General features: G+C 32.0%; 2 protein-coding genes across 7 annotated transcripts in view; both read left to right on the forward strand.

Annotated features, from left to right (window-relative positions):
• LOC126737201 (NFX1-type zinc finger-containing protein 1-like) overlaps nt 1–21,283 on the forward strand; it is a 41,790-nt gene extending 20,507 nt beyond the window's left edge. For all 3 annotated transcript variants that reach the window (XM_050441975.1, XM_050441977.1, XM_050441976.1), the window contains 9 exons: nt 986–1,155; nt 4,756–5,003; nt 9,132–9,444; nt 12,012–12,281; nt 13,044–13,278; nt 15,421–15,772; nt 17,814–18,050; nt 18,111–18,292; nt 20,390–21,283. In XM_050441975.1, the coding sequence (XP_050297932.1) occupies nt 986–1,155; nt 4,756–5,003; nt 9,132–9,444; nt 12,012–12,281; nt 13,044–13,278; nt 15,421–15,772; nt 17,814–18,050; nt 18,111–18,292; nt 20,390–21,108 (2,726 nt within the window). In that variant the 3' untranslated portion in view covers nt 21,109–21,283. The remainder of the gene's footprint in view (nt 1–985; nt 1,156–4,755; nt 5,004–9,131; nt 9,445–12,011; nt 12,282–13,043; nt 13,279–15,420; nt 15,773–17,813; nt 18,051–18,110; nt 18,293–20,389) is intronic.
• Nucleotides 21,284–25,646: 4,363 nt separating this feature from the next.
• The window catches only part of LOC126737370 (protein bark beetle), a 35,808-nt gene continuing 35,009 nt past the window's right edge, over nt 25,647–26,445 (forward strand). For 3 of the 4 annotated variants that reach the window (XM_050442242.1, XM_050442245.1, XM_050442244.1), the window contains exon 1: nt 25,647–25,976. The gene's annotated coding sequence lies outside the window, so the exon portion shown is untranslated. The remainder of the gene's footprint in view (nt 25,977–26,445) is intronic. The other variant, XM_050442243.1, reaches the window with a different exon arrangement.

Below are 26,445 nucleotides of genomic sequence, written 5' to 3' on the forward strand. Positions count from 1 at the left end.
ACTTAGCAGGTGAATTAAGCGCAAATGTTTAAATAACCTTAACCACCTTGAACTAGAGGTCAATTATCAAGGTCATTTTCAGTTTCGAGTGATTTTATTCATTCGGAAACAACGACGTGGACGTAGTAAATAGTGTTTCCTTTGGGGTGCTTGATTTGCGTGAGTTCCCTTACCTGTAACGAATTTAATTACGAATCAAATGTTCGAAGTTGCCTCCATTTGCCTGAAGACATAACGTTAAATGCCTATTATATTCTCGTACGGTGCTTACCGAAGTTGGCCTCGTCGTACGTCTTTGTTGAAAAACAACATTTTTTAAATAACCCCCACAAATGAAAATCTGGGGAGGTCATATCGGGTGAGTTTGCGGGCCAGTTAATCAGACCTCCTCGTTCAATCTACCAGCGTAATTTTCGTATAGAAGTTGTCGAACAGCTACTGCAAAATGTGGGGCTACATCTTGCTGGAGTACCATTCTTAGCCTCGTTTCTAAGTCGTTTGCAAATAGTTATCAACTCGAAATAGATTGATCAACATTAGCCTCAAAGAAGTAAGGAGCAATCAAATAACCATTTTCAATCCCACACCAAACCATAAGGCTCCAGCGATGTTAATGATCTACTGCCGTGTTGCTGAGTATTTTAATTTAACCAATAATGACAATTGTGTCTATTAAGTTGTCCGCCACTTTTAAATATTGCTTCATCAGAAAACAAGACAAAGAAGTCTGGATTATGTGCAATCTCCTGCAAGGCAATATTGAATCTCACAATAACTCTGTCATGTTTTCAAATATTTGCTATTCATAGTTGTCCTATAATTTATCGAAGATCACTCTGTATATAGATATGTAACGAGACATTCGTTTATTTCTTGTAGTAATTATATTTTTCTATTCGTGGAATTCATTATAAAAAAGTTTTAACATTGAGTTCCATAATCACTTCTATTAGAAAATTATAATTTTACTTACCTTTTTTTTAAGGCGAGGAATCTGACATAATATTACTGTCCCTTGTAAGAAGCAATAAGGACAATAAAGCGGGATTTTTAAGAATTCAAAATCGTGTATGCGTGGCTTTATCGAGAGCCAGGGATGGCTTTTATATTATGGGTAATATGAGGCTCCTTCTAAATTGTGATAGTGAGAACGAGGTATGTATGTAATTCGACTGAAGTAACATTTACTTAAAAAAAAAAGAATCTAATGATATATACGCTAACCATAAAAATAGCAAAAAGTGAGTGTTTTTGAATGGAACACCCTTTTTAGTATGAAACTTTTGGATATAAGCATAAACCGCCTTTAACTAAATGTATTATATGACTAAATAGCCGCGTTTCGACAATAGAACCGATTTACCATTAATATTTGATGGTTATAGAATGCCATAATGATTGTAAAATGACATTAACAGCTTTTAACTATAAACATCGCTGTAAGTAGTGTCTGCAGTAATGTTTTCTAAAAATAATTACTTTTTTAACACCGGCGCATTAAAATAAGAGAATTGAAATATTTTTTAATCAGTGGTTTAGGTACTTAGGACCATGTCAGTGGCCTGCAAGCTCGCCCAATCTCACACTTCTTGATTTTTATTTGTGGAGAAATAAACAAATGGTAAAAGAAAACCTGTATTTAAAATGTTCTTTGCAATGGTGGTAATTTTGAATATTTGCTGTATTTTTGAATGCTTTGCCATTTTATTTTATTTATTAAATAATACATTTATTTTATTTTTAATAAAAAGTTCACACCCACAAGTCCCTAACAATTTCTGTAAATTTGGGAATATTTTATTAAACCTTCGACATGCTCTTACTAATAATCATTTTGAGTCATTAGTTTCTTCCATCTTCAGAAATCGTTACTCTAATGATAACTGCACACATTTATGGTATAAAGGCTATCAGTGCCATTTAACGAAACTATGTGAAAAAAAAATTAAATATTCAATTAATTCATTATATATTATAACAATTGATAGTTATTTATAACAAAAATAAGATTTTTTTTATTTGTTTCTTTTTTCAGCAAGTTTCTAAATTTCAGCTACTTTTCCTACTTGGCCGAAAACTTATCAGAAAAAAATATAGAAATAGAAATAATTAATTACACACATCTTAGGAGATGCTTGCACATTCTCCTTGAACCTTTTTTCTTAAAGCAGCTTTAACTTATTTTCAGTTTTTGAATGATTTTTGTTATTATTTAAAGAAATGCTATATGATGAGTTATTTTTTTTATTGCATGCCTTATACATAAATCATTCACAAAATTATCTTTCAATCAACACTCAGCATCTGTTCCAACTTATGATTATTCTTTCTTTTGCCATAAAGTGACCATAGACGTTTGAATCAATTGCAAATTCCTTTGTATGTCCTGCCTCTAAGTTTTGCCCACAATTTCCCCATCAGTCGGGAGATGTTCACCCTCATTAATTTCTACTACCTTTAATCTTCTTTCCAATAACTTATAGAAATATATATAATTAAATTTATGCCAGGTGAATCCATCTATAAATTCGGAAGCCTTGACAACATCATTCTCTTCGTGAATCAAGTGATGGTACTGGGAAACTGAAAACTTTACCTTCTCGCTTCATTTTTTTTTCCTTTTTAGTGTCATATGATACACAACATAACTTATAATATTTCGGCAACCATTTTTTAAAATTTAACATCTCTTTTGTGGCAACTTCCTTGACAGTAAAATAATTCTTGGCACTAGAAATAATTATCAGCTCAGTGTATTGACGAACAACCCTATCAAATCTTCTTAACTTTCGTTTTATGGTCCCAAATGCCCGATCACAGGGTAGAAAAGAATGCCCGCGTATTGGAAAATACTGTGAAATTTTATCAAATCGACCTGTTGATTTTAGAGCCATGCACATTTTAACCATGCATTGGTTTTTATTTTGCCCTGGGCAATTGTCACAAAATAAGCGCAACTCAGTTACATTTTCATTAATTTCTTTATGAATATAATCTAAAATAAAGGAGCATACCTCATTCGGCCCTTTGGAAGCTATACCTTCATGATAAATATAAAAAAAGGATTTTTGAGATTTCAAGTTGGTAATACAAAATAAATTAACAGTTAACTGCGATAAATAAAATTTGTCCTGTGTTGGAAACTCTGGCAACTGCAGGTTTTGCATAAAGTCAAATGAAATTGCGACCAAGTCATCTCGCTGTTGGCATTCCTCTGTTGCTGTTTTGAGAGCACTGTAAAATTTTTTAGCTTCTCGCTGGTGTACCATTTTTTCAGCTATTGCCACCCGTTTAGCCTTAACATTTAAAAGAGGGTTCTTTATTTTAAGGTCTAAATCTTCGCATATATTGCAGACATCCACTTGCGGCCTTCCGAAGTGAAGCTGGAAGTTTTCTTTAAAAAACTTAATGTAGTAGCTAGTAGCTGTACTTGATAGGAGAATTTGGGTATTTTTCCCTAAATAAGTTGTACATGATTTTTACATTAAGTTTAGCATCAAGGTACTGCTACTCCTTATTGGAATAATGAGTCATTTTTACAGGAAAAGATGAGATGTGTTCCTTTATTTCGTCTCTGTGTCTGTCGCTTACAACATTAACATTAATGTTTTTACCTCTCTGATCTTGGGGTGTTTGGTTATTACATGAAAGCTTTTTAATCCGTTTCATGCGCTCTTTTGAAATTCCGTGTATGCTTAAAAATGCACTTTGACAGACTTTAATGTTAATATCATTTGCCTTAATAAAGTGGTTATATGAGCGATTTCTTTGGATACCTGGCTGTGTAATCTTCCTTCGCTTTTTCACCCCGCATATTTCAATTCGACCTTGTATATAAATATCCTGCTCATTTTTTGATGACATCTCATAAAATTTTGTAAAGACACATTTTCTAGTATCTTTGTCAACTTTTATAAAGAATTTCATGGGGCAACTACAATAATAAACGAATATAAAGTGTTAAATAATATTCGCGTTATAGAGTTTACCTGCATGGTTTGCCAATGGTTTTTGCAGACACACTATTCCCTTTATAATTTTGATATTGTTTTCCATGAGTTCTACCATATTTAACCTGATTTCTCAAATATTTTAATGAGTTCACAACACCTCGCCATCTTTTGGATACTGGTTCTTTACTTTAACACTTCAACAAATGACAGTCAAGTTTAAATTTTAATATTCTGGAAAAAAACAAAAATCACCAAATATGTCGCTTGGGGTGTTTCAGAAATAAACGATTCTATGTAATATCACCCATTTTTGTTTTGATTTGAGTTTGTATAACTTAGATCTTTCTGGTTACCTCAAAGCAACCTCTCCCTTTTTTAGGCCCACCCAATGATATATAAGTTGATATTCATACTGATATCAAATGATTCTTTAGTTGCAAAAACGCACTTTTTGCTGCTTTTATGTTTGAAGGATATGTCATTAGTTATAAACTGTATAATATGAAGCAAATCTGCGTAAAAATAACTAATATGAAGGACTTTTGAAATTTTTTTTGAGCCTTAGTTTTCCAATAATAAGCCATTGATTCCATCTGCATTTACATGAAAAAAAAATCGCATAAAGTAAAAATATTGCATGTTGCAATAATAATTAGAATTAACTAAAAAAATCCAAAAAAATTTATAATGAACAATTCAATTTAAGAAACCAAAAATGATTATAAAATTCAACAATTACTAGAACCCTAAAATTTTCTTTTACTATCAATGGAAAGATTTATGATGATATTTCCCCTTATAGATATGGCCTAAGGTAAATGAAGTGCTTAAAAGCCAGTCCGCTATAGGTACCCACCTGACATTGAGGTGTCAGATTCACTCAAACAAGTTGACTCGGGTATCGAAAGGGCAAGATTTTGACAGGCTAAGCGAGGGCGGATGTGACGAACTGTGCTTAGCGCCGCTTGGATGTGGACACGTGTGCAAGCGCCTCTGTCACGTCCAAGATAGAAATCATATTCTGTACAAGTGCAATGATAGGTGTATGAGGTAAAATCACAGCTATGTTTATTTTTGGGTTTAAGGTGACGAGTGTCGCCTTTTAAAGGCACTATCAGACCTAAAATTAAGTTTCAAATATAAGAGAACCGACTTAATTAAAGTCGAAAAATCCCGTACATTTTTCCCGGTAGCGGATTTTTTAAATTCAATAGGAGGGTTGCCCTTAAATTAAGGCATCCACTACTGATTGATATCAGTTGTAATGAAGTTACAAAATGTTATTTTTTATTTTATAGAAATATGCCTGGGCTAAGGCAGTATTTTACCAGAAATAGTTTTGCACTGTTCCGGAATCTATAATTTATCTAAAAGTGTATTATTGGACTTATTGCTTACACGTAGCTTGTAAGCTACCTGGATAAAGCAATTTAAAGAGGTTTCTAGACCAGATAATAGGTACGATAGGTGGTATCCAGACCTCCGTAGACTGTATTGTGATCCCTGGTCCTCGTTGTTTTCAGTCCTGGTTATTCTTATGATAGTGAGGAGCAACGAAAGCCTAGAAGCAACAGTTTTTCATTACTAGACTTTATGTTTTTCACTCATTTTCTCTCCATTTTCATCTCCATTTATACTAGTTCTAAAGGTTACATACCTTAGAAAGGCCCGGTAAAAGAAGGGACATGACTTGTTGTGCAGAAGGCATGATAAATTATGGTCGAGTGTTTAATATAGTTAATTATAGCGCTGTTCACAATTGTTGTTCACAGTTTGTGAATTAGTTATTCTTTTAATAAAAAATGCTCAATTTTGCGATAAATTTTCACCGATTTTCTCACCTGTTCTAGATCATAGAGATCGGTAACTAAATTATTTTCTTGTATTTAAGCATTAAAACCTGTTATTGTATTAAGTTATTATAGTAAATGTTAGTTCACTACCTGATTTTTCTAAATTTTTTCGATTAGTTAGAGCGGTGCCTGGGGCATGTTTTCACTATTTTTCTTCTATTTCTTAGATAATTGGACAGAAAAGATTGACTGTTACCCTGCGTTGTCAAAATTAAAGGGGAGATACACAGTAAACATGATTTCATTTCATAAGTTTGTTAAGAATTGTCGCTGTGTTTTATCTCTGTTCTGCACAAAATTCTCGATACTGAAACTCGATAGTGATAAATTTTTAATTCACTATCGACTGGTGTTTTTTCAGAGGAATGAAACAAACACTACATAACACCTGTATAAAAAATTACAAAAATCGAGAGATTATCTCGTCCAATTTATAAAGTATAAATTTTCTCAAAGATCTTTCAGCCTGTTGTTTCAGATAAAATATATTTTTCCATGAAAATTATTGTTATCCGAGAGCAACATGGTTTTATATCAGGTAGGCCCACAGTTCTAAATTTAGTGATCCTGGAAGAATTTATAATGAATGCTTTTAGAGAATGGTTACAGGTGGATGTAGTATATACTGACTCCTCCAAGGCATTTGATCATGTTAATATAAAACTTTTAACTCATAAAGCGTTGGGACTTCATGGGTCTTTGCATGGCTGGGAAGTTATCCCTTCAACAGAAAGCAGTCATTTAAGATAAAGGGCTGTAAAGTTAGGTGTGCTACAGTGTGGCCATTTATCAACAATTCTGTTTGCTGGTTTTATTAATGACATATGTGGCTGTTTTGTTGATTGTTTTATCTTGTTCTATGCAGATGACTTGAAGATTACAGAATAGTAAGGGATGTCATGGATTTTCTAAAGATTTAAGACAGCCTTAACAACTTTTCGCTGTGGTGCATAATGGACGTTCCTTAAATAGAGAAAAATGTAAAGTAATGCGTTTCTACAGCATTTCTCATCCTTTCTTTTATAACTATTCAATCAACAAGAATTTACTAGAACTATTACTAAATTTTAAAGCTCATTATGAATTTATTTGTAATAAGGCATTAAAATTATTGGGTTTCGTTAAGACTTAGATTATCTGATTTTAATATCATCAATTGTTTTAAAAATGTATACTGCTCACTTGTCAGTTCCGTTTTGGACTACTCAAGCTGTGTATGGTCACATTGATAATACAGAAAGGATGCAAAAAGAGATGTTTGCGTTTCGTAGCATTTAAACTTAAAATTCCATCAGTGGACATTGTATATTTTGACATTTTTAAATCATTAAACATTCCATCTCTAAAAAGCCGTAGAAAACTTTTGGTTTTGATCTTTAAAATAGTAAATAAAATGATTGTCTCACCCCAGCTACTTAAGAACATTGATTTTAAGGTGCCACAAATAAATACAAGAAATAGAGATATGTTTCATTTAGTGTCATAAGAGAAAATATTATCTGAATAAACCATTTCAAACAATGTTTCATTCTGGAAATGGCACAAAATTAAGCATTATACATATACACTCTATTTAAAGAAAGATGTATTAATTTCTTTTGGACAAAAGTCGATTGCTTAATAATTTAGTTAACCTAGACTACGTAAGATAATTTTGGTACTTCTGTAAATAATGCGCAAATCTGAAATCCTTTTATTTTTCATTATTTTATTAACAGATAAATAAGTAATGAAAATAATAAAATTTATTTTTATCATCAACTTTCATTTTAAACTAGCATTGATACCAGGTGGCAAAAGAGGTATTATTTCAGTCAAAAATATGTAGGGCAAGTCCTGCTCTGACCTAACCTGACTCTTTGTATTGATCACTTTCACAAAATAAACAAAAAACGAATTTAACTTCGGGATATTATGTATTTAATTTTCATAACTCTTAACAGTTTTTGTCCATTTTAAAGTCAGGGATTGACTTGTTTCAAGAAGAAAATTACACCATCGATTTTCTTTTTAAAAAAATAGCATTATCCTACTTATAAAAACTAAATATGGTTAGGTTTCATTCTGAAAAATTTTTTTCAAGAGCGCATGTGCATTTAGTCCAGACTAGAGTCCCCACCCTGTATATTAAATAAGTGAATTTTAAGTACCATATAGTAAGTAACATATAGAGGACACTTACATAATTCAAAATAATTTTTTTTAAAAATAATATCCCTAGACACGTAAACATACAGTAGCTATACCTATTTTCTTTCAACCAAGGCGAGTCTGTCTCATTCTTCCACTTGACTAAAACCACATTATGGCTAATCTGGATGACGTCACGCTTTAAGGCCTTATCAAGGACCTGTAATTCCTGGCGACTTAAGCAATCCTTTAAGATAACTGCAGCATTATCTTCTTCATCCAGTCGATTATAAAACTGAACAAGAAATAGAACTTATGTGAGACTTTTTGCTTGACTTGCCTTTTTGTTAGTTTTTATTTATACGCCGGTTTTAGTGTATAAAGTATTTTATATTTTTATGTAAATAAAACATCGTGAGGGATGTATATGATTTATAAATAATACAATATATTATTTATAAAAATGGACGTTTTTTGTGAACTTAGGAAACAAACTTAGATCAAAAAGGTGTAATTTACTAAAATTGGCTCTGTAAAAAAAATAATGAATTTAAGACAATTTATACATTTTCGGAAAGAGGATTTAACAGGCTTTCATGTGAAATTAAAAAGTACAGGGTGTTACATTTAAAATTTTTGAGAAATCGGCCTTTGAAAATCATCAATTTTTTTCCTCCTATTTCAGGTAAATTTTGAAACTTGGCAACACTGTCAAAAAAAACTTAAAAAATATTGATGAAGTTCTGTGAAAACCGCACATTGTTGTCATTTTCCGTTCTCGACTTATAAGAAGTTAAAATGTGTCAGTTTATAAATGGATACCCTGTATATTATATACACCGAGTCTTTAGCGGTGTAGATTCGTATTATTAAATTACTAGATACCAGATTCACTTACTTGGTAATGGCTTAATATCTACTGATCTCAAATAATATATTTTACATTACAAAATAGAAAGTTTCGAAATGCTGATGATATTATAATATCGTTGCTTCTCAAAAGTAAAGAAACTTGCTACAAAAAATGTTTAGCATATCAAGGTGCTGAAACAAACTAGACCAAATCGTCTCTTTGCGTAGAAAATTTAACCTATTAATGTAGAAAATATAACATATTTATTAGTTGCTATGCCATTTACACTGAATTAGAGATAAATGTGAAATCACATAATCTCAAAATAAACTTACTTTCCAGGATTTTGTGCAACGATCCGAACCACGTTTGCAAAAAACTGTGTTACGAAGAATGCGGCCAGTGTACGTATTTAGTATGGAGGCATCTGGACTGCGGCCACGACGTACCTTTACAGTGTCACATTAATCCTAATACATACGGCTGTAAGGAACCCGTCTTAAAAAAATTACCTTGTGAACATGAAACCCGGGTACCTTGCTCGATGGACCCAGCGAAATTCCGTTGCCCTTTTCCGTGCGACATCCGTGTGGAACCGTGCGGACATGCCTGTGAAAGAAAATGCCACATCGGAGTCGATCCTGATCACTTGGAGGTTAGTGCACAGGAAATATATCTCCCATATATTTCACAAAGGGAGTATTAATACAAAAGATTATTGTTTGTAGTACATACCCTTTCCTACTGAGTTATAGGTTCCTAAATGATGCCTTGCTTTCCTTTCTGCTTTCCTGGGACGGACCATTTTTTTCAAAAGTAAAAAATATCTTATAAAAACGTAATCTCACTCAAAACAAAAAGAAAGGTTTCATTTTTACACACAAAGTATCACAAAAATTAAAATTAATTGAGTCTGAAATGAGTTTTTTATTATTTATTATTATATTTATACAGGGTGTCCAGAAAGTAATGGGACATAGAACAACAGTAGATTCCTTACGTTAAAATAATGTGATTGAGGTCAACTTGCCTTATCCTAACTTTAATAGTAACTGAAATACAGTGTGTCAAAGTATCATTTGATTTATCGTTTTTTTCCTGAACCAATTGACATACTAATATGAAATTTAAAACATACGAGTCGTTTAAAAAGTAAAATTAAATTTCGTATACAGTTTTCGTGTTTTTGGTAGAGGGCGCTCGTTGCGTTAGTTTTTACTGTTTTAGAACCCCTAACTTTTTTCAGCCCCGTATATCGGTTTAAGAAGTATCAAAATAAATTCCTTTTTTAATTTTACATAAAAAATGTATACCTTATTAAAGTCGCTAGGAGCAACCATTTTCGAAATAATCGCACTTTTAGGTTTTCATAATTTATGAATGACTTAAATTTAGCAATTCAATCCTAAATAAAATAAAATGAATACCTAAGATTATTGATATTTATGTATCAATCATCATTTATCAATATCATCACTTGTGCTCCTCCTTACCAGACAACAAACCAGACAAGTCTTTGGGGACAATGTTGTTTCTATTCATTTCAACTATTTCTTTTACTTACTTTTCAAATACTTGGGAGGAGGAAAATTGATTGAAAATTGGCCCAGAAGTGGCCAAGCTCAAATTTGGTCCAAATTATTTTGATACAGTCAGCGTTTTATGTTTTTATAATTTTATTTTTTAGTAAAATTCTATTTTGTATTTTTTTTTGTATCTTATGTTATAGGTTAAGACCGAAAAAGCGAACGTAGATTTAGTTTACTTTGCTAATTTGATTTTGTGTTTCGGCTTCATGCCGATTGTTGATTTAAATTAATATTTATCTGCATTAATTATAGTGAATACTAATTATACTCCTAGGGAACCAGAACATTTTTATCCTTATATTTATGATAGAAGGACCATAATTTTCGACGTGCTGCAATCTTTCTTACACCTATTATCCCGGCTTTAATATTTCCTCTGATTAAACAGTAACGCAAAATAAACTTTTTTTAATTCAAAATGTAAATAATTGGTCAAAGTCTTAACTCCTTGTAAGTAAAAAATTGTGAAATTGGATTATCACCCTGTTATTATCGAAACATGCAAAAGATGCTTAGGAAACGATTACAAAGTACCATAAAGATAAAAAAATTGCTATACAGGTAGGGATAGCGTACAAGCAATAGGGATAGGTAACAAAGAAAGAAAACACAACTCTTTTTTAAAAAATTTACTTTACAAATGCTTGAAGGTTTTTTCCAGTATAACAATTAAGAATAATAATAACATAACATATTTGTGATATTTTATGTTAAAATTTTCTCATAGAAGAGGCTTCAGTAGTTGCATGTTCTTCGAGAAATGGTATTACATAATGATTAAGAAAGGAGTAGAAAATAAGAAAAATGATAAAAATCGTTTTGTGAACTTAGAGATAGATCTACTAAATTAGAGGTACTAAAGATACCTCTAAAGTCTATCCTTTTGTATGGGAAATGAAAACCAAAATTAATAAAGAAATTCTCTGTTTGGGAAAAGATGATGGTTTTTTCAAGATCTTCAAAAATCATCAACATTTGAACTAGACATATGATTTGTCATATAGGATCTTATACATAAAATGTGTTTAGATTTTTACGTACTAAAAATGTAATATGTAATATATGCTATGTGCAACTTAAAGATGACATCTAAAATCACTAAAATCGAAAATACTAAAGCTATCAAAGTATTTTAGTTGGTTTAACTAAATAATTATGTAGACAATTAGTTTATTTCATAACAAACATCATTATTATTAATTATTATTAACATTATTAATTTATTTTTTTTTAATTTTAATTTTTTATCATGGAATTTTTGGATAGGAGATTTTGGAATGTCAGGTTCTTTTGATCTACAAGCTGTTAAAATAAATGACTCCATTTTGCAAACATCCTTTATAGTTTTCCATATGTCACCTAGGTTCATTTCAAAACGAAGCACCCGTAATAACGTTTAAAAAAAACTACTTAATTTAAATATACAAGAAATTATAAGTTTAATTTTGCATTAATTAAAGTTATGTTAATCATCTCTTCACCTCCAACTAATATCTACCATAAGATCTTACACTTAATAAAATATTAATCTTTACCTCTTGTGTCCTAATAATTCCCCAATAATTTGTGTAACAGCTGTAAGTGTCCAACAATTATTTTTAGAAATTACTCTCAATCATTTATGCATTTTTAGTATAAATGTAAACAATTCTGCGAAAAACCGAGGAAAGATTGTAATGAAAACCCGGAAAAACACAAATGCACGCGATTGTGCTATCAGGACTGCGAAGATTGTACGGTTTCTGTTAGAAAAGATAGATCTTGTGGGCACGTTTTCCTTAAAATGCCTTGTAAATTAAACATCGAAGAGTTTCAATGCGACAAACCGTGCAAGAAAACGTTACCATGCGGCCATCCGTGCAGGAGCAAATGTTTTGAAGAGTGCGCACCATGTCAAGTCAAGGTAATTATAAATATTTATTATAAAATATTAAAAAAAAAAAAAATAAATCTGTTTGGCACGATTGCATTTTAGTTGTGTAAATACTTTGGTCCTATATATTTTTTTTTACGAAAAGGTAACCATAACCAACAAACAAGTATTTAATAAGATTTTATACACAAATAAAAAATGTTTTTAGTTTGGTATAGAAAACATAAAATAATTAAAAATGTTTGTCAAAATTATAAAATTACATTTTATAAAAAATAAAATGTTTATTTACCTTAACGTTAAGTAAACATTCATAACTAAAGTCAGTTAAGTAAACGCTTTAAAAACTATTTATGGATGGCTGACAAAACGTAGCTAACTTCAAGCGTGTCAGCCACTGCCATCTATATATTGACACGATAAGTACCCACAGATGTAAATAGCTCCGTGCGGAGCTATTTACATCTGTGTAAGTACCTATGCAAATTTTGAGTGGTACTTCTATTTTTATGTCGAACAACTTAATATGTTAAATATTAATAGTATCCCACATCGTAAAAACTGATACTATTACACGACCTATATAATGATCAAGTATATGATCAAAACGTTGCTATCCAAATATCTTTGTTTTTTTTTTGCTGTTTTCACTTCTATAAATCTTTTTCACTTGACTAAAAAGCAGGAGAGCTAGCATATAGTGGGAAATAATGATATCAGCTTTGATTTCACTTTTAGGTATAAATATTGTATCAAACAAAATAAAATGGCGTCAATAATCTTTCTTTTCAGGTCGATAAAATACTAGAACCATGCCAACATTCTGTAAAAGTCCGCTGCCATGAAACACCAACGAGGAAAATGTGCAAATCCAAGGATTGTCCCAGGCGTTTGCCATGTGGGCACAAATGTACTGAACCATGTAGCCGTAATTGTACCGAAGTTTGCAAAGAAATGGTGGAATGTTCTATACCTTCACCTTGTGGTCACAATATTAAAAGAATCATGTGTTATCTCAGAAATACAGGTAAGAAATTTAAGAAGCATTTTATAAACCTAATTTTTAATTTACCGCTTGAATATACATGGGGTTTTTGGTCATTTAAACGATAACTAATGCAGTAGATAAGTGAAATAAGGCCATTTTCAATTGAAAACTGAATATAATGTATTTCTATATATGTGCAAATTGGACATGAGGTAGAAAATAGATTAAGAAATAAAGGTTATGTCGTCGCTCAGAGGATGAAAGCAGTTCATTATCTTATGCCTATAAATTATTCATAGCTTACTTGTAACTAACAAGAATAAAAATATTAAATTTACAAAACAGATTTACCACTACCCAAAACTCTTTATTGACACGTGTTTCGCTAACGATGTTAACTTCTTCGGGAGAAGATTAAAACTAAATTAAAAATACTTACAAATGTTTTTATAATGTTAAAGATGTAATTAATAAAGCCAAAAAATTCACTGAAACATAGCTGAATAAAGTTTAAACACTAACTAATCTTTACAATTTATAAGGGTTTGGACTTATCCCTATTAAGTATTTTTTTAAATTTTGAATATTGCTACACTTGTATGCATCTCATATTCCATTATTACTAACTGCTTTTACTAGTTTCAAAGAAACTAGAAATAAACTGAGGATATACATATATGAAAGCTAAAAAGTTACATTTGATTTATTTTTAGAGTTTTCTGAAGAACATCTATACATTTTTAACATAGACAATATTTGTTTCAAGCAAGTTTCCATGCTGCAAATTTTAGATTATGGTTATGATGATATTGTCAAAACCTAACATTTGAGTGTCATTAATTTGTCTACTAGTTGAGTGTTGTTTGTTAAGTTAGCCACACCACTCTCATGGACTATCTGGATACATTTTAAATACAAATCAATAATAAATACTATAAATCAGCTTTATTAAAAACTCAAATGCATAATACAATAATAAACTCCTAATAATAACAAGCTAATAAATCACTACTAAGGCAGCACAACTGCCAGCGCATAGCTCTTTCAACTTTAAATTAAAATGTAGTTTAAATAAATATGATGAATTTTAATTACAATACTTATATCTAGAAACATATAAGAAAAATATTACTTAGATTAAAATACTTGAACAAACGAAAGATTTATAATAATTTTACTCTTAATAAAAATAATAAACATTATCTGATATACAAATGTTTTATTTTTCTTTAGCACAAGTAACTAGTACATTTTTATAGAAAGCAACTCTTAAGATAACTAAAATCAAATGATTTTATATGGGTTTTACAAAGTTAATTAAATTTTGATTTTCGATTAGTAATTGTCCTTATTTTGTATGTTAAGAGAAAAAAATTTTGAAGCCATGTATGTTAGACACTTTTGTGAAACTCTTTTTTTTTGTATTTCAGCGACTTTTTGTGATATTTGTCGAGTTTGGTACTATTGATGAAACTATTTTTTGAACTATTGATGATTTTGGGGTGTTTAAATAAAGTTAAAGGAGTTAAACACCCCATATGTAGTACTATTTTATAAGCATATAATGGCGCAACCTCATCACTGGAAAATGTCGATACAATTTATCTGCTAGAAGAGTAGGTCCTTGTTCAAAATTATCTTAATACATCGATTTTGCAGTACTTCCAGAGCGTCTACAGATATATCATAGCTGCTACCCCAGGCGATTATTCCGTACTGCATTATAGATTCAAAAATCGCGTGATACGCCGTTCTAAGATTTGCTAGGTTTCAACTTTAAAAAAAAAAAATTTAGGTTTGATTGCTAGTTGTTCAGTTTGTTGTTTGAACTTTAGTTGACTATCTAGAGTTATGCCTAAATATTTAACAGTTTCAGCAACTTTAATCTTTAAAGAGCAGTTGCAATCTTGTCTTTTTTTGGCAAGCATGAATTGATATGTTGACAATTGATTGAAAATTGTTGGCATTGATCTTATATTAATAAAGAACGGAAGACATTTTGTTTTGTCTTAAAACGTTAAGATCTAACCGTTTTGTTATTAATCTTAAACCATCCTCACATTTATTTTTTACCTCTTTCCAAGAACATCCTTCCACGAAATGGGGGAAAACTTCTGTTATTATATTTATTTTTTGTGGGACTGTTGGTACATTACATCCTTTATATTATTTGTATTACAGTGGACGAAAAAATCCTTCTGATGAATTGCAGTGAGCCTTGCCAAACCGAACTGAAATGTGCCCATTTGTGCACTGGCACTTGCGGCGAATGCATGCAAGGCCGAATCCATATACGATGTAAGAGCAAATGCAGCGCCATTTTGGTGTGCAACCATGAGTGTCCCATACCGTGCCGAGAATCGTGTAAACCGTGCACCAAACCGTGCGAAATGCGTTGCAAACATACAAAATGCAAGAAACTCTGCGGCCAACCGTGCACCCCTTGCGCTCAACCGTGCGAGCGACGATGTAAGCACCAGCAATGCACAAAAAGATGTGGTGAGATTTGTGATGTGCCACCTTGTGGGGAGCAGTAAGTCTTTTATTTAGAATTTTTCAATTCAAAACATTGTAGTCTTATTAATAATTTTATAGGTATTTGCAAGCGAATAGGGCATATAGAAAATAAAGGTCTTATTTCACCAGATATTCCTTTTTTTTATGACGACCGGTTTCGCGATTACCATCTTATCGCATTATCAGGTCGAGGACTAGTAGAAGACAAAATTTACATATATACTACCCTTATCAAAAATTGGTAAAATACTGAATAAAAACAAATTTTAAAGCATACTTACATTGTTTGAGGTTTGTCAAAACAAAAGCACATATAGAACGGTACAGTTAAAATTAAACGAGTAAATCTCATCATAACATAACAAAAATATATATAACCATAAATTTTGTCTTTACTTTTAGTCCTCGACCTGATGATGCGATAAGATTGTAATCGCGAAACAGGTCGTCATAATAAAAAAAAGGAATTTCTGGTGAAATAAGACCTTCCTTTTCTACCCTATTTGCTTGCAAATACCTATAAAATACACCCCAGAACATGGACACTATTCTCCAAACTATATTAATAATTTTATTTCACAAGTTTATTGATAGTTAAGTCAATATTGGGGCAATAGTCTTGTGTTCTAAGTACAAAACGCATTGGCTATCTGACAGTTGGTAAAAACATCCGAGTACACCAATATTGTTGTATTCTAAATTATGATATTCTAAACCAATTGTATAGATGGTAGGGGAAAGTTGGAGAAAACCGGGGACTGTATCTTGTGCTATGTTTGCTGCAAATTGAAATATTCTGAGATGACAGTTTAATAAACCAATGTCACAAATGAAAATTTTATCTACATCATTAATACTACAGGCTTCATCAGACCAGTTGTTGCAAAACGCACTTTTTATCCTTCGTCTTAGAGTTTGAAAATAGTTTGTTGCAATATAGACACGCATCATCATTATTTATTATCTTTTCAGAATTATGCCAATCTCTTTTTTGACATTTTACAATTCTACGATATATTCCGAATACTATTTGTATAGCACAACATATGCTTAAAGTCAGCGGTTTGTCAAAATTGACGTAATGAAACATACGACATTAAAAAATATTTATTGCAACTGATGTCCAATTTGTTGTCCATTTATTTCAATGTAGTTTTGAAATCGGGAAATAACTTCAAATTGCACATATTCAATCACCTGCGGACCGATTAGTCTAATTTCTTGTCGAATTCTTTGCTTTAAATCATCCACGTTATTTGGTCTATTCACATAAACTTTGGACTTCAACTAGCCCCATTAGAAAAAAATCTAATGGGGTTATATCCGGTGACTCTGGTGGCCACTCAATCGGTACCCTTCGTCCAATCTATCTGTTAGGAAAAGTTGCATCAAGAAATTGTCGAATGGCTATGGCAAAGTGAGTAGGTGCCTCGTCTTGTTGAAACCATATCTCGTTACTAGGTATATCACCCTCTTGTGGATCAGGGAATAAGGCAAGTAAAGCAGGGATAATTTTAAACTGTAGAAAGCCCAAGTAGCGCTCTTCGTTTAATGTTTCTTCGAAAAAAAAAGGGTCCAAGGATTCGATTTTTCACATTACCTCCCTCACACATTAATTTTTTGAGGGCGCTGTGTGTGGTATGCTTGGGTCCAGTAAGGAATTTCGGTTGGTGAAGGTGGCCTCATCAGGAAATGAATCTAACAATAACACCTAACCTCTGATTTCAGGCTAATAAGGGCAATGGAAGAAAATGAATTTTAACGCCATAGTTTCTACTTGAGGCACCTTGTATGGAATTTTTTTAGTTTAAAAAACCTGCAAGTGATCATGCTAATCGATGTGTCCAAAAAACAAAAAAAGACTTGTATTTTAAATGAATTTGTGCCTTTCGTCGTGAATGCACTAAATAATTATTATTATTTATTACATCGTTATTACTTATATTTCCATGTATTGTCTTAGTAATTAGGATTAGATTCTTTTTGTAAAACTCTTTTTGATTTTTTTTGCACTATTTAAACATTCTGCAAAGTAAACCTATAAAATAAATTTGCAGCTGTGAAAAACTATTAAAGTGCAACCATCCATGTGTTGGTTTTTGCGGGGATCCGTGTCCTCCTCTATGCAGAGAATGTAATAAGGATGAGCTTACTGAGACATTCTTCGGGACTGAAGATGAAGAAGATGCTATATTTGTCTATTTAAATGACTGCAAACACACTTTGGAGAGTACTGGCTTAGAAACTTGGATGAACTCATCCGATGATAAAATACAGTTAAAATCATGTCCTATGTATGTTATTTTAAAATTTGGGCTTTTTTATAAATAAATTCCTGTTTAATATACTTTTAGGTGTAAAACTAGCATAAGATCGACCGAGCGTTACAGCCACTATGTAAAGCAAGCACTTAATGACGTTATTGAAGTCAAAATAGTGTCCTACGGAGACTCGGAACAAAACGAAAATATGCGTAGAGCACTCCTAGATGATATCAACCGTTTAGAGAAAAACTGTTCGCGAGAACTGATGCACGGTAAAAAAATAGAATTTTTATTGAAATCTTTTAGCTTTTGTAATTTATTGAGCTTTTATAATTTTAACATTTCACGATTTGATAAATTCTCACGAAAAACCTTCGTTTGTAGAAGTTTGACAAAGATTTATTAAAATACCTTGGAAAAACAGGGGGCGTGGATAAATAAATTAGTGCTAACCGACTAATGCTGCGTTCATAATTTTTGTTGGACGCTACCTTTATACGCTGTCTATCCTTTTTAAACTTTAATGGTACGATTTCAGCGACACCTTGCATGCAGTCAATAGGTCTTTAGGAGCTTCTTCTTTTGAACTCACCAAAATATTCTAATTTTAATTTTTCTGCTTTCATGCTTTCTGTGTTCTCAAAAGTGATGATGCTTTTTTGTTTTGTTAACGGACATTTCTATTCGTCGTTATCAGAGATTTCCTATAAATTTTCAAATTATTTAGGCTTATATACCGTTTGGGTTTTGTATTACTTTTTTTTTTTAATTTTATTATGTAGTCTTATGTAGAGTTTAGCGGTTCCTTTCCTGGTTCTTCGATGGTTTTCTGTATTTTTTGAACATTTATACTCTTAAAAGAAAATAGATAAACTAATGCAATTGAATAGTATTCTTTTAGTTCTGTTATCATTTTGCAACAAAAAGTCATTTTGCAATAAAAAAGTGACTTTAGGTATTGGTGACTTAGGTTTTATTATAAATAAAACATATACAATAATCAATAATCTATCTATCATTCTTCTAAATCATATGTAAGAAGCTACATTTTGTCTTCTTCAGATTCGGACCTCTCATTTGAAGGAATGTCCAATATAGCTGAGCTAGATGCAATCACTTTATTATCATTTGCGCGAGTTTTCTGCTTTGATTTATTTCCATGCTTAAGAGTATTATAAAAAGCATGGTTTCGAGGTGGTATATCCATTAAAGACTAACTTTTTCCATTTTTCTAAAGTAATACTTAAAGATTACTTTTTATGGCAAAATTAGTATAATATATACATTTTAATAAGGGTACTAAGGGTTTCCAGTTTAAATATGGCTCTAGTTATCTGAACAATTAACAATCTAAACATTTATAACCAGTTTAGTAACTATTTTAAACGCTATGTGTGAACGATTGCCAAAACATTCCTAACTTCGGGCATGTTCGCCAGTGCCATCTATGAACTTAAAGAGATAAGCTCCTATACAAATTTCCCCAGGAATTTTGCAATTGGGGATTAAAAAAACTGTATTTTAGATAGACATGGAAGAGATGGTACTATTTATTTATGTGTTCACCATTTTGTAAGTAAAAAGTAAATATTTAAATTGTTAATATTAAAAATATCTTATTCTAACATTGACATGTTACAAGGCAAATTAGGATCTTGCCACGTTCTTGCTAATTCCTAGCTTTCGGAACTATCTAAAAAGAATTAGTGACTCAAATTCTATTCAAACGAATAATGCCGGCTTTCCAATAAAATCCTGGATTTCGTTTTGATTATCAACTAAAAGGATAAATAAGCCCTAATTACGAAAAAAAAATCTTAGAAACTTTTAGCAGCGACTAAAAAAGTGCTACACGAGTAAATAAACAATAATAACACGCGAGAAGCGATTTGTACAACGTGTATTAAGTATACAAATCGCTTCTCGCATTTCATTATTTAGTAGTAGATAATAGATAGTAGTAGTATGTTACTTTTGCAAGTTACACTAAACATTAAAAATAGGAAATACTCGTAAGAAGTATTCTAAAATATTTTTTTATATGTCAAAAAATAATTTTTGTTTGTTTCCGTTTAACAATTTAAACGTAAAAATATACCAAAAAATAGCAAGTTCCAATATTATCAGCATCATATCTTTTGCTCATGCAACACAGCAAGTTTATTTTGCTATGATCCAGATGTGTTTGTACTTTACTAAATAGAAAATACAGAAAAAACAAACAAACCTTTTCACTTGTCAATGATTCTTTTTTCACCGACTACATTTTTTAGGCGTTCATTCTCCAAAAGATTTTACAAATTAAAAATATTACTACTAAATTACTTCTCTGGTATATATGTATATGTTATATTTTTTTTAATTTCCAGCCTCGCCTCAATTATCTCGAATTATCAACGCCATCAAAAATCGTTTAGGACCAGTTAGAAACCAACGGAGGCAAGCAATAAATAAAATAGAACTCAACGCACTTAAATCTAAAATTCAGGCGCTTGGGTACATAACCAAATACTTTGACAGCGCCAAAGATTCTCTCGGCAATAATAAGATCACAATCCACTATATGGAAGTACTTTTTGGTGTTTTACAACGTTCAGAAGATTATATAACCAACCAGGAGGTTGAAGATTTACAATTAGAAATCAATTGCTTTCACCGAATTGTACAGTTTGAGAAAATTAAAGCATCACCCCAGTTTCGTTTTGCTAAAGGGCTTACTAGCGTAACTCAACTAACTAACGCGGTTGTTTCATATTTATTTACGGATAGACGGTATAATGATATCGTGGATAAAACTGTTAAAGAACTTTTGAAATCTTTATCCAAAAAAGTAGAATGTGCAGTGACAATTAGCGATCAGGAAAAAATGGAAATAGTTAAAGCCATCGGTCTAACTAAAGGACATTGGTATAAATGTCCGAATGGACATCCTTATGCTATAGGAGAGTGTGGTGGCGCTATGCAAGTATCAAAATGTTTTTGCGGAGCGAAGATCGGTGGTTCCGATCACCATCTTCTACCTACGAACAGTTTGGCTACAGAAATGGATGGAGCAACGCATAGTGCCTGGCCTGGTGGGCTCTATTAGGAACAACAAAGAAAGTATATTTATTATATAATTTTATTGGACCCAAACTAAGTTTGAAATTTTTCTTTATCTTTTAGTACTCAAGCATAAATGGTAATAATTATTATAAATGCCTCTTAATTTTTAATTAATTGTATCTATTAGATGTTTTGTTTAAAATATAAATTACAAGGGACTAAGTGCTATATTATTTACGAAATGAAATTACGACTAAGTCTAGATACCAAATATACCGGCTGTCCCAGTAAGAAATGCTCTCGGGTAAGTATTAGTTTGCGAAACAAATTGTCATCAAAGAGGAAAATTTGCTGGAAATTATTTTTAATTTCTTAGAACGGTCTCTGCGCTAATAACAAAATGGGGCTTTTAGAAACCTTTTTGCGTTGATAGGAGGTATTCTAAATAATTACCTTATAATCTAATATTAGTGAAAAGAAAGTAGAGGTTAGGTTTTTACCGCTAATTATTGACGTTTATCGAATTTTCAAAAATATCCAATGCCTACTTTTCAGAAAATCAATAGCTACTTTAATGTAACGTACATTTAAATGTCACAATGGTAAAATATCATTAAGTAAAAGGAAATAATCCTTACAGCGCCTAAGTTCCGTTTTCCCTCAGAGAAAAATCATTTTTCTGATAATTAACATGAATTTAGTACAAATAAAATGCTAAAATCTATGGGCTACAAAAATTTATGTTTTGTGAATTAATTTTAACTCGTCCAACCTTTTACCAACAACTAAAGGAAATAATTTTTAATTTTGCTCTGAAGTTCATCTTGTTAATACTTGATTAAGTTGCAAGTCGCATTTATTTTACTTTTTTTTATTATTCGCAACCTTTCATTTTTTAACATTCTATACAGAGTGTCGCCGTTCAACTGTTTACAAACGCTACAGTATATACAGGAAGCATGGAGAGGTAGTTTGAGATAGAACGTCGATGGTCGGAAGTCCGTCGTTTCCAAAATACAGGGTGTACAAGATTTAAAAAAAATACATCTGTATTAAAAACGCCTTTAGCCATTTTAATGAAATTTTTAGGATTTAAATGATAGGTGCTAAGTGCACTTTTGGAGCGATTGTATGTGATTTGACTTGTCCAGGGACAGATTTGCAGCACGCGTGTTAATTTTTTTTTAAGTATTCTATTAATTTTCAACAAAAAAGGACCCTTAAATATTTGTGTTCCGAGGCACCGTTTTCGTACAAAAAAATAAAATCTGTAAAAGGCTGCTTTACTTTTATTCTCCAAAATTCTTTGTTTCAGCCAGTTTTTCATTGGGATATAAAAAATAATTTGTTTATGTTATTTTTTGTAACAATAAATTTAACCAAAGTGATAATATAAACAATACAGTTGAGTGACAGTAATGAACCAAAAGTCACATTTATTATTATCACTACAATTTAGTAGTAATTAACCGTCTAACTGTTTAAAAAGAAAACGTCAAAACCGAAATGAATCGCTTTGGATTAGACGAGTTTGCAGATAATGTTTTGTATGGTTGTGGCAAAAACACTGTCTATTGAGATCACAAAGCCGCAATCTTCATCCATTGAAACTTCAAAAGGTAACTACGAGTGGAACAATCAAAACCTCCATGTTAAGCACATCAGAGTGTATCAGCAGAAGTTTAACATTAAGGTTTGGGCAGGTATTGTAGGCGACCACTTAATTGGGCTATACGTTAATGGAACAAGTATCCCTCCAGTTGCGAAGAGAATTCTGGTTCTAGCACGATGGCTGTCCACGATTTGTCTTTCCTAGACCAAACCTATAACAACAGATGGATTGGTAGAGGTATGGTCCAGTTCATTGGCCAGCAAGATCGCCTGATTTGACACCTCTAGACTTTTTTGTTAGGGGCGCCATGGAACAGCTCATAGACGCAACTCCTGTGCCCACCAGACAGGGCCTAGTTGCTGAAGTTGTGGTGGCTGCAGAATTTCTCAGAAACAATTCAGGCGGTTTTGCTCGCATGCGGGCATCTTGGGCCAACAAGTGCAGAAATTCAGAAAGTAGAAAATTTAATTTAGGTATGTACTGCATTGAACAAAACCAAAACCGAAGTTTTTTGCGATTTTAAGACCCGGAATAACTCAAAAAAAAAAGTTGGTAGTTAATATTTTCATTTAATTTTGAAATTTTCTGATCATCGTATGTATTTTTTATCAGCTATTAAAGTCCTGATACAAGTCTCATTTTATTATGTAATAAAATAAATGCATTTAATTTATGATAAGATCTAAATTATGCGTGAGTATATCGGTATCAGTTTACTATATATTATTCGCACAAATTTTCGCCATGGGTGGTACCAAAGGAAGTTCTCAACAAACAGTTATGTACTTGTTCGAGATATAATTTTTTCATGGTATGGTACGATGCACCTTCGAAGCATCCGACCATAAACACTCCTATAATGATTTAAATCTAAATTTTTGGTCTAATAAATACTTCACTGTTTTCTTTCCGGTCGTAGGCGAGCTGGTAATTAAGAAAGGTACCGTCTTAATAATGACATTCATTTGCTTTAATTGAAAGCGCCTGTTAACCTTTTTTTTTTAATTTTGTTTTGCTGGTTAATATTGCTGATCAGATTAATAATAAGCAACCCTTTAATACACCTATTAAAAACGTTAACCGTCCAATAAAAGACCATTGCATTAAGCTTAAACGCAAGTAGTGAATAACTAAACCTATATTAAATAAAATTTAAAAACTACGTGGTCACGTCCTGTGTTGCAGTAAAAGTTAATTTTTCGGAGCATCCTGGGCGTGAGCACATTATGACATATCTTAACATTCCATTAAAATCAGTACAATACCTCTCTACTAAAGTATGTCAATAAAGTACTAAAGTATGTCAAGGAAAGCCGAAATTTGCAGTGCAATAAGTACAATAACTGATAGAGTCTAAACCTTCCGGTGCCAGGACCTCGTCATACAATTTAAGGCCACGATAACTGCGTATAAGTACGCAGTTAAATAAAGCCCCCAGACTATAGTGCTAATACTATAAGGGCTTCGTGACCCATAAAGGTCGGCATTAGTAAACGAGATCATCTGCTACTGATTTTCCTATTCTAGGTTGTCATTGGGAGTCAGCATTGTTTCCATGAAAATATCTGCACAATATCAGTATGTACACTTAACGATTTCATTCACATGTAGACTATGGATTTAGGTGGTTTTACAAACACCAGATCTAGCTCACCATTAACACTAATCACTTACTAATTTCTATGGAAAAATGAAGATCAGATAGCAAAGCTGCCATCTTATCACTATGAGTGAAGTTGGTACATAGTGAAGCTTAGTTAACCAGTTTAGCAGAAATGTTAGAGAATACTTGACTAATATTTACGCTAATAGGTTGATTGGTTGTCGAGGGCCTATCGAGTGGCCAGCCAGCTCGCCCGATCTTACACCTCGGGACTTTTTTTTATAGGGCTAATTGAACCAAAAAGTCTACGTCACCCAGCTAGAATCTATCTTCGATCTATGTCAAAGAATAATTGATGCATGTCGCAATATTGATGTTGAGTCCAATAGATTACTTTACTGTCTTGAAGTTAATGGTGCACATTTTCAACATCTTTTGTAGTGAAACAGTTACATTTCTGTATTACGACCTAAAGTTTAATTATTTTAAATGGAAATAAAAATGCGAAAAATAAGATTTTGAAAGGCTGCCATTTCACTACGGGTACATGTAATGACTTCATATTCTAGGACCATAAATCATGTATCGCAGGAGCCTTTTTCTATTTCATTTAATTTTTCACCATTTTGAAGTTTTGCGAGCTAAAAGTAATATTTAGGTTGCTAATGATGTGTTTCAAATTTTGATATAAACACATTCAAAAGGAGTAGTATATTCAAAGAGAAGTAAAAGTCGCCTGGAGAAGATGGACATTCCATCAACTATAAACCTGCCACATGTTTCTCTGAGATCACTTGTGAATACAATTAATTGCTCACAGACATCAGGTAAAGTTTCCAATTAAAGAATGGGAAAGGAAGTCAGTCAAGATAATGCCCATCTATAAAGATGGACCATTACTTTTCTGTCAACCGTATCAAGAAATATTGAAAAGCATGTGAAAGTAGTTTTGCGCCTTTTGAGATAACATGCTCTCAATTCTTTGTTGCGATTTTTTTTTTGATCTGTCAAAGGCATGCGACAGTGTCCAGTTACGCGACTTACTGGAGTCAGCTACGAGATTTTGCCTCGGAAGCTTCAGTGCTATTGATCCTGGTTTTACTTTTATTTGCTCGAAAGTGTCTCTTTCTAGTCAATAAATTTCTTGAGTAAGTATAATTGCACTAAGCTTCTGATATTCTTTATGGATTTCGTCCTGAAGTTTTCTTTCCTTACGAAGTTACGCGGAGAACTTCACTGCACCCTATCGACCGCAACTGGCGTTAACCCACCTGTTTTTCATTACCTGTACAGGTGAGAGGAGGGGGTTACCTGGCGACCAAGTCACGTGACCAGCCGAGTTTTTTTTTCAGTTGAAAACAAACTTGAATCGCGCCCGGTCCTTCCGATCCGTCAAGAAAATAACATTTTCCGGTCCTCCCGGATCGAATTAATGTGAAAAAGTCCGCGCCCTAAAGTTTGATAACTTCAAAAAATCAAGCGATTTAATTGATGATAATTCAAAATAATGAGTAATTAAGGTGCAGATAAAGCGGTGTACACGTAAGTACGTCAGTCCGTTGTGAAACAGCGAGGTGGGAGCGTCGATAAACCGAGAAAACAATAAGTCGTTAACGTTGTTAATGAGATCCATTTTTAGTGTTTTTGTGTATAAAAGTGTTGTGCAAAAAAATTGTTAAATTATTTTAAATATCAGGTACGTTTGGGTGTTGTCAACCGGTTAACCTTCATATACAAAAATGACCGTTAACCGTTAAAATAATTCTTGACTTCGTCCTTCCCAAGAAGACACAAAGAACGTCAGCTCTTTATTTCACTTGGTCATAATTTTTTTGTATAAAAGTGAAATGATTTATTTGTTATTACTAGTTTTATCTAAAAAAAAAACAAATTCTCCCAATAAACGTTTTTAAGAGAAATAATTTTAGGCTATTTTAAGAACTTTTTAGGATATTTATAGTAGATAATAAACCTAATAAATATAATATAAAATCAGTTACCTAATGGTCACTTTCAGGCATTTTTTAATAAATGCTAAGCATATTTAAATATCACAATAAATTACCCATCAGATAAGACAAATTACGGTACAGGTGAAAATGTAAAAATTACAGCAAACAATGATAAAATGGTATCTCTAATGGCACCTGCCTGCAAATACCGAA

The sequence above is a fragment of the Anthonomus grandis genome, chromosome 6 (genome assembly GCF_022605725.1).
Source record: "Anthonomus grandis grandis chromosome 6, icAntGran1.3, whole genome shotgun sequence".
Lineage (NCBI taxonomy): Eukaryota > Metazoa > Arthropoda > Insecta > Coleoptera > Curculionidae > Anthonomus > Anthonomus grandis.